The sequence below is a fragment of the Spinacia oleracea genome, chromosome 4 (assembly GCF_020520425.1).
Source record: "Spinacia oleracea cultivar Varoflay chromosome 4, BTI_SOV_V1, whole genome shotgun sequence".
Classification (NCBI taxonomy): Eukaryota; Viridiplantae; Streptophyta; class Magnoliopsida; order Caryophyllales; family Amaranthaceae; genus Spinacia; species Spinacia oleracea.
The window spans coordinates 45497075-45506916 of record NC_079490.1 but is presented as its reverse complement, the minus strand read 5'-3'; the positions used below and the strand labels follow the sequence as shown (position 1 = coordinate 45506916).

The 9842-nt window shown below is 30.6% G+C and overlaps 1 protein-coding gene across 1 annotated transcript; it reads right to left on the bottom strand.

The window, feature by feature from the left end:
• Positions 1-1162: 1162 nt before the first annotated feature.
• LOC130459885 (defensin-like protein 1) lies at positions 1163-8170 on the bottom strand. The gene is made up of 2 exons (XM_056827505.1): positions 7989-8170; positions 1163-1656 (listed from the first exon to the last, which is right to left on the bottom strand). Exons 1-2 carry the CDS (start codon positions 8041-8043, stop codon positions 1484-1486), a joined length of 228 nt encoding a protein of 75 aa, XP_056683483.1. The 5' UTR covers positions 8044-8170; the 3' UTR covers positions 1163-1483.
• Between the last annotated feature and the right edge of the window lie 1672 nt (positions 8171-9842).

Genomic DNA, 9842 nt, shown 5'->3' with positions numbered 1-9842 from the left:
ATACGACTTTAACCTGTCAAAAATGAGCCTATGTAAAAAAAAATATAAAAAAAAATATTGGAGATGCCAAACCAAGTCATCCCTGACAAGTGTTTCTTGTTTGGATTTCCAACATTTCACCTTCAATTTCTAGTATTGCAATTCGGTTATTTAATATTTACATTACTTATTAATTGCTTGATTGCACCCTTCACTTTTGCACCTTTTTATTCATTCAATTTGGTTACACCTAGTCCATTCTAGGTGGTGTATAACTTTACTTATTGTGCCCTTAATTTATTTCTATTTTTGATGCTTTGCTTTATTTGTTATGCTTTCATCACCCAACATGCTAAATCAACAATATACAAAGTTCCAATCCCACTTAACAAGATAAATCTTGGACAACCGGACTAGGTTCCTTAATTTAACTTAAAGCAAAGTGATCATGTACAATATAGCAAACTTGATGTTCTAAAATGCATGTCAAACCATCTAAACATAGTATCAGATTAGATTTTCTTGCACGAAACGATCTTTGTCTTGATACCGAACATGATAATCTTTCTAAATTAAATAAGTGTGTCAGCTCGTTCCCTTACCCAAATCTTAAGCTGTTTTCAAGTCCTATACCTTATCCCAAGTCATGATCTTACCAATCGGGCCCTTAAATTTTTTTCGTGGCGACTCTGTCGGAACTCAATATTTTTAAGCCGTAAGGGCGATTTTTAACGCATTTTGCATGATGAGTTTCGATTTTCAAATGTTCAAACTGATTAATGTGATTAGTACTAATATTGCCATCTTTGATTTCATTCTAGGAGGGCGAAAAATATTGCCCTCTTTGATTTCATTCTAGGAGGGCGAGAAATATTGCCCTCCTTGATTAATTCTAGGATGGGCGAAAAAATATTTCCCTCTTTGATTCCATTTAAAGAGGGCGAAAATTTTTGTTGCCCTAAGCCTTACAGGGCGATGGGATGGCGATTTTTAAAATTGACCTGAATAGCCTATAGGGCGAGTTTTACATCAAGAGGGTGATTTTTTTTGCCTCTTTGATCTTATATGTTGTAGGCGTGCAAACCTTAGGGTTTGGCTCCCCTTGGGGGTGAAATTGTCAAAAATCAAGGCAAAACTAATGATCTTGCTTTTCAATAGAAACCTTACATTACAAATCCAAACATACAAATGGACAAGTTTTGATAAAAAGCAGCACCGTACATATAGTTTGTCTAAAAATTAAGCTTATGTTAAAAAAAATATATATAAAAGAAGGAATGAAATTTGAGAATTCTACATAATCTCTTCAATATTGTTGTTTGACACAAGCATTAAACGGTCTGTTTATCTAGAGGTGATTTTCGATCTCGTTCAAATCGATTGCAGACGAAGTTGAAAACATTGTTGCAATATCGCCATAATTTTCTCAACAGACCAACCATGAAGTCACTAGAGATTTGTAAATCAAATAGCGCGCATGACTAATTAAGCAATATAATGCTCCCTAGCAAAGCTTAGTACAGTAGCAGCTGCGGCGGTGGAAGTAACCGTGGCACTGGCCACCGGAGAAACCTTCGTTGCGGCAAACATACGCACAGTTCCGGTCACGTTTGCAGGCTCCCTTGAAGTAGTGGCTTCTTGATTGGCATATCCTGCCTTCTGCTTGCTTCACTTCCCCTGCATTTTGTAGTTAATTTTATTAACTTCAATAATATATTTTACTAAATTTTGAAACTAGGAAATGTTGAACTTACTAATAAGGTATGAGTATACAACGTGACACAATCATGACACGGTGACACCGAAAAAAAATAGGTTAGTGTTAATGATCCTCAAGTCTTGTATGAGATCGACCACACCATCAAGTTGATGGTGTGACGTGTTCACACTATATGGACTGACCTTTGTTATTAAAAACAACCTGAAAGGTGACCAAGAGTACCAAACCATCACCCATCCCTTCTATATCACCATGCATATTCTCCTGAAAAGGACATTTGAAATTCTACTCTTATATACTCTGTATTAATTAAACCGACTCCTTTCTGGATCTAGCTTCAAATGTTTTTATTGAAACACATAATAATCCTAAGAACATTTTCAATTACGTTGGATTAATTTCTAGCTAATATGTCAATGGACTCAACAAGGTAAACTAATTAAGCAATAAAGAGATAATGAATAGAAAATTAGAAACAATATGTTTACTATACTTCTATACTTGTTAAAAAAAGTAGACATATTACTTTTTTTTATAGGAGTAGTTTTATGGGAGGTACCTTTTTTAGTTTAGGTATGTTACTTCTATAGTTTAGACATTTTACTTTTTTTTATAATTTTAGAGGAGGTACAATTTTAGTTTAGGTATGTTACTTCTATAGTTTAGACATGTTACTTTTTTTTTTTTTTTATTTATAATTTTTAGAGGAGGTACTTTTTTTGTTTAGGTATGTTACTTCTATAGTTTAGACATGTTACTTTTTTTTATAATTTTAGAGGAGGTACTTTTTTTGGTTTGGTATGTTACTTCTATAGTTTAGACGTGTCACTTTTTTTATACAGAGTAGTTTTAGGGGAGGTACCTTTTAAGTTTAGGTATGTTACTTCTATAGTTTAGACATGTTACTTTTTTATAATTTTAGAGGAGTTACTTTTTAATTTAGGTATGTTACTTCTATAGTTTAGACATGTTATTTTTTTATACAAAGTAGTTTTAGGGGAGGTACCTTTTAAATTTAGGTATGTTACTTCAATTCTATAGTTTAGACATAATACTTTTTTTATAATTTTAGAAGAGGTACTTTTTAGTTTAGGTATGTTATTCTATAGTTTTAGACATATTACTTTTTTAGTTTAGGTATGTTACTTCAGTAGTTTAGACATGTTACTTTTTTTTTTATAATTTAGAAGAGGTACGTTTTAGTTTAGGTATGTTAATTCAATAGTTAGACATGGTACTTTTTTTGTTTAGGTATGTTACTTTTATAGTTTAGACATGTTACTTTTTTATACGAGTAGTTTAGATGGAGGATATAATTTTTTAATTTAGGTATGTTACTTCTATAATTTAGATTTGTTACTTTTTTTTATAGTAATATTAGTAGTAATTACTTTAATAGCTTTAGAAAATATTAGTAGAGTTAATAAGTGATTACTTCTTTTTATAATTTCAGTTACTTCTTTTTATAATCCGCCCATCAGACTTTCCATCCCCAAAAAATAAAAACAGAATAAGATCGTCGTCATTCAGATGATCAAATGTTTGAATTATTGCGTCAACACATCAACACGAATAATATGGAGTTTAAAGATGTGAGTGATGCCAAGTTACTCCTGGAGAAGAAGGTTACACCTACTGATCTGAAATTAGCAAATTTTCAATGTGAATGTGTCACACCATCAAGTTGATGGTGTGACCGGTCACACAAGAGACGGGCTGATTAATGATTTAAGACCAGCTTAATTAAAGGACTCGATATGACCACGGTACCACACTCATTAAATAAACATAAACATGTATATCGAGTTAGGGTTGAGAATCTTTTGAGATTATTTTACGTATATACTATTTCCGTTTCATAATGAAATCTATAATTACTATTTGCATATATTAATACTTTATCCGTTTCAAAAAAATTGTAATATTTGAGTTTTGTCACTATTCATACACCACTTTAAACCATATATTTTACTAATTTATTCAAAGCAAATGTTATCAAGTAAATGTCATTGAAATGATTTCATTATATATTTTCATAATATTTAAATTTTAAGATTTTTAGAAAAAGATAATTAGAAATGATTATAGAGAGAGTTGAATCTTGGCAAACGTGCTAGTTAAGTGTGAATTTTTTTTGAAACAGAGGAATTATAAAATAAGTTTAATGTGTAAATGGTGGATGAATATAATAAGATATACTTCCTCCATATCTATTCTAATATTTTAAAACACAATGTTTGCATGTAATGATGCCACGTGTCATCTCTTTTATATATTTTATTTTATTGTTATATCATCATTTATAGTCATCCTTTCCAATTCTCCTCCTTAATTACTTAGATATTCATTTTATTTTAAAAATACTTTTATTTATTTCACATGCTAAATTTAATTTCATTACACTCCAAATGTTTCACATTTTATTTTTTCAAAATTTGTGTATCCTACTTTATATGACATAAATGATGTACCCGAATTTTTAAATTAAGAAACTCGTGCATCGCACGGGTAAAAACTAATTTTTTAATTGCACCATATGAGATTTCACATTTGCCAATTAATGCACTATTTTAACCACTAATATCTCTCATTATACATTTTAAAAATTATAAAAATTTGATAATTTGAAAGTATATTTCTAGACGAATCTAACAAGATCCCACATTGAGATATTATTCCTTATATATAAACACAAAAAATAACTAAACAAGAATATGAGAATAGTGCTAAAACCTAGATGGTGGAATTATTGAAAAATTGAGGAAGTAGATAAAGAAAATAGATGTGTAGAAAGTGGGTGGGTATAAGAAAAAAATTAAGAGAAAATGAATACAAAATTGTAACTGTGTAAGTAAAGAAGGGTAGGATAATAAATCTGAATGTTTAAAAATATTGTAAAACATAATGTAAAAAATATTATGAACAAAACTAAAACAAAAATAGTAAATCATTTTAAAACGGAGGTAATATTGCAAAGGACTGCGTAGAAATATACCATTCCTAAAATTTCATTCATGAATAAAGTTCACATTGTTATGACATACTTCAACTCAACACTTGATGAAATGAAAAGATTGATCAACTCAATCAAATGCGGTCGGGGCCTTAGTATGAGAAGGGGTCATAGAATTCTACAATTCCTAACACTTCCCTTAATTGGATTTAGCAATCACGTTACTAATTGAAATATACAACCAATATGATTATTAATTTCATACGTTACTATTTTAAAACATACAACCAATATAAATATGACAAATAATTTATGGTGAAGGTAATTGGATTAAGCAATCACATTACTAATTCAAATATACAACCAATATGATTATTAATTTCATACGTTACTATTTTAAAACATACAACCAATATAAATATGACAAATAATTTATGGTGAAGGTAATTGGATTAAGCAGTCACGTTACTAATTCAAATATACAACCAATATGATTATTAATTTCATACGTTACTATTTTAAAACATACAACCAATATAAATATGACAAATAATTTATACAAACTTTTGTAAAAGACGGTCTTACAGAAAAGACCGCCTTGATGGCAACCATTATGCCACGTAATTGCTGGCATCAGCATGACCCAACAATTTTTTTCAGTGAAAATATATATCAAAATTTTCTTTTAATTTTCATTTCAAAACCCTAATGCATTTCTCTCTCCTCAACCACTCTGCCCCTCTTCTCTCTCTCCTTCAAATCGCCGCCCCCTCTCATCGAAATTGTTGTCTGAGATGACGAAGCAGGCGAGAGAGATCACGAAGACGACGACGGAGGTAACTCTTCCATCCCTCTCTCCTCCATTTTTCTTCAATGGTTTAAGGTTTTGATGTTTCAATTTTCGTTGATCGAAGGTGTGAGGGAGCCAGGCGGCTATGGTTGTGGCTTCCTAAGAAGTTGAGATCGTCTCTACGAGCAACAGAAGCAGCGACAACGGCGGTGGCGCCTGAGAGGAGGAAAAGAGGAGAGAGAAAGAGTGGATTACGAGGTTGAGTCTCAAACCCTAATTTAATGGCTGTTACACCGATTCTTGTCTGCGATCTCTATTCCGGCGATCTCTCTCGGTTGACGTTATCATCGGCTATAGCTTCTGGCTGCTGCGGTGGATTGATTTGGTGCCTTGCACTCGATTTTGATCTCGCAATTGGTGGTGGCGAAGGTGAGATTTGGTTTGGTTTGGAGCCGGTTGTGGTCTCGGCGTTACGCTGGTACTTCTTTCATCACTCCTTTATTTTAGCTTCTTAATTTAGTTAGGTTTCGATTTTTCGATTCATGTGATTTGTATTTCGATCGACTTTCTATTCAATTCACCCCGATCTATTGAATGTTGATGCTAGCTTGGCCCGATATGTTCACCCTGATATAGTGATGATTTTGATTAGGTTTTTGTTGCAATTAAATTGAATTCGATTAGTTTTTTGTTGTATAGGTCTGTGGTACTATAGATCTCCACTTCGGTTGACAATCCGACCTCTTGTACAAGGAGGAGGAGGATTTGCGGTGGTGGCGGTCGGTGACAGACTGAGGGTTCGTAGCTGGAAGCACTATGACAGTTGTTGGTCGAATATACTGGTGTTTTAGTTGTTTTAGTTTCGTTTTATTTTTAGTTAAGAATTGTAATATTTTAGTTACTCTTTTTTTGTATTTAGTAAAGAATAATTATGTTTTAGTTTTAGTTATAATTCTGAAATAATGGTCTTCTCAGTGGAATGGCTGGACTGATTTTCTATGTTTTAGTTATGAATTTTTAAGTTTTAGTCACGATTTTTTTGGTTTTAGTTAAGGTTTTTTGAGTTTTAGTTACGTATTTTGAGTTTTCGTTCAGAGTTTTAGTTATGACTTTTCGAGTTTTAGTTATGATTTTACCAGTTTAAGTTACGATTTTCTTGGTTTTAGTTAAGATTTTTTGAGTTTTAGTTATGTATTTTTGTTTCAGATAATGCATTTTAGAGTTTTATTTAGGATACAATATTTTAAGCATTGAAAATAATTAGTTAAGCAATTGAATCAATTAGTTAAAAATGAAACTAATAAGTTAAGCTTCAGAACCAATTAGTTAAGCAATGTAATAAATTAGTTAAGTGATGTAACATATTAGTTAAAGCATGCAACCAATTAGTGAAGCACTGAAACCAATTAGTGAAGCATTGGAAGCAATTAGTTATGCGCTGGATCTAATTAAGTTAACCACTGAAACTAATTAGTTAAGTTTGAGATTCAATTAGTTAAGCAACGAAATTAATTAGTTATCCAACAAAATCAATTAGTTAAGCAATGAACCAATTAGCTTAGTTAAGCAATGAAATCAATTAGTTAAGCATTGCAACTAATTAGTTAAGATTTTATGAGTTTTAGTTAATAATAAGTTTGTTTTAAATTAATAACTATTCGACTCATAAGTTTAACTATTTTTTTTATACCTTAACTATTTTGTTATTCAATTTGTTATGATTTTATTACTTTTAGTTATGTTTTACACTAGTTTAGTTAGTACCCAAAAAATTTGAAAATTTTAATTTCGAAAAAAAAATTTGAATCAAAAAAAATAATTTAAGCTTGAAGTCCAATTAGTTAAGCTTGAAGTCCAATTAGTTAAGCTTAAAGTCCAATTAGTTAATCCTGAAGTCCAATTAGTTAAGCCTGGAAATCCAATTAGTTAAGCCTGGAAAAAAAATTCAAAAAAAAAAAAAAAAATTCAAAAAAAAAAAATTCTAAATTTTTTTATATAAAAAAAACAAAAAAATTTAAGCCTGAAATCAAATTAGTTAAGCCTAAAATCCAATTAGTTAAGCTTGAAGTCCAATTAGTTAAGCCTGAAGTCCAATTAGTTAAGCCTGAAAAAAAAAAGCAAAAAAAAAAATTTGGAAAAAAAAAATTCCAAAAAAAAATTTGAAAAAAAATTTTGAAAAAAAAATTACATGCTGACGTCAGCATGACGTCAGCACATGCGCCAACATGGCTGCCAGCAAGACTGCCAACAAGGCGGTCTTTCCTGTGAGGCGGTCTCACACAAAAGTTTCTCAATAATTTATGGTGAAGGTAATTGGATTAAGCAGTCACGTTACTAATTCAAATATACAACTAATATGATTATTAATTTCATACGTTACTATTTCAAAATATACATGCAACCAATATAAATATGATAAATAATTTTGGGTGAAGGAAGTATAAGTTTGATTACGTTACGACGAACAAAGTAAATAATTAAGTAAATGAAAGTTATGAATAATGGATAATTAAATAAATGAAAGGTATGAATAATGGATAACTTACGAGAAGCGAGGAGGACGACCAACAACAAACATAGCCCAAATAATCTCTTGTACATTGCAAATTTCTGGCTCCGGCCTTATCTTCTTTTCTTTGTGTAAAAGTGTAAACAAACAAGTGAGTAAATTCTTAGCTAATCCACAAAGTGTCCTTTCAGTTAAAATATATAGAGTTTTTGGATAAGATTTTATCAATTATTTTGCTCACCAATTTTTAAATGGACTTGGATCACACTAAATTTAGTGTGGACCATGTCTTAAAAAAAGGGGTCAACAATTTATTTCTAATTTATTTTGTCACGTTTGTTAGGATTATTATGAACAAAATATCAAATTGATGTCCTTGATACATATTATGCTTGAATAATGTGATTTTAAGTCACAATTCACTTTTAAAAATATAGGGTTACTATGATTCAAAAAATGGTTAATATGTCTAAGAATTTCGGTGTTTAATTTATTTTAGTCACTATATCAGCAATAAATAACTCTCTATGTGTGTAAAAAAGGTGTAAGAGAAAACTTTTAATTTTACATCTACACTAATATTATTGTGGATCAGGTTCACGCACGAATTTGCCTGTAATTCACATGACACAAACTTTATCACATGCCCATACTAGTACTCCGGGCTTGGTGTTCTTTTGGTATCACTATTACCTTCAACGTTTTGTTTTATACTCCGCAATATTCAAATTCTTAATACTATGACTTGGGTTTATTTGAATCGATCGTGGAGTTAAAATTAGTCATATTTATAAACAATTAAACATTTTGAAACTGATATTTGTTGTGATTTCTAAAAAAGCGAAATAAACGATATCGAACATTGAAGTTTTCCTTGCATGTTATGGACACTAGTTAAAGTAGAGTAAATTATTTTTACCATCTAAAATAATTGACATATTGTTTTATACCACCTAAAAAACTAATTTTTTTTACCAATTAAAAATAAAATAAAAATTGTCTTTTACCACCTCTTAACTCCAAGATGGACGAAATAGTAAAGTAAATTCACAAAGTCGTAAGAGAAGAGAAGGAAATATAAAATATAGTCATTGAAATAAGTCTGTATAACGTTTTCGTCCATCTTTCCGGTTAAGAGGTGATAAAAAATAATTTTTATTTTTTTAAATGGTAAAAAACAATTAACATTTTTTTAGATGGTAAAAATAATTTACCCTTAAAAGTATGATTTTTTATACAAATTTTAATTGAATTCAAAAAACATTAATTTTGGATCATATCCGAAACTGAAGCTTTAGTCACATGCAACATTTTCATGAAATTATGAGCGGGTTGAGTTTGTGCAAAACAAACAAAACGATGTCAGTTTGTCACGTTATCTTTGTCAAATGTACGTACAATTTATTTAAAATGGTCGATTCCCTTCGATCGCTTTTACGCGAGAAAGGGGGACCACCCTCTAAGCCTAAGTATTCCTTAATAACCGATAGCGTGCTTCATAATAACATGTACACCTAGTGTACAAGGTATCTGTATACTATGTTTTTCTATTGGTTGAAATGACATATTTATTATCTTATATTCTCATTTTTTTGTGGGTTTGATCATATGTCAATAAATTAATGGCGGTGTACAAGAGAATCTTGTACACAAGGTGTACATGTAGCCTTTTCCGCTTTTCGAAGTAACTCTCTAACAGCTCGATTTCCAAAAAAAAGTTATCTCTTGGTGACTTGGCCAACATTGAGGTTGCCCTTGAGCAACTTTTCATGGAATGTTACTTCAAGTTACCTCTTGAGTAAAACACCTCCAAGAATAGATTTTTGTTAACAAGTGGATCAGAGTCACTTTGTTTGTGAGAGACAATTAATTACAAGATTGAATAAATACA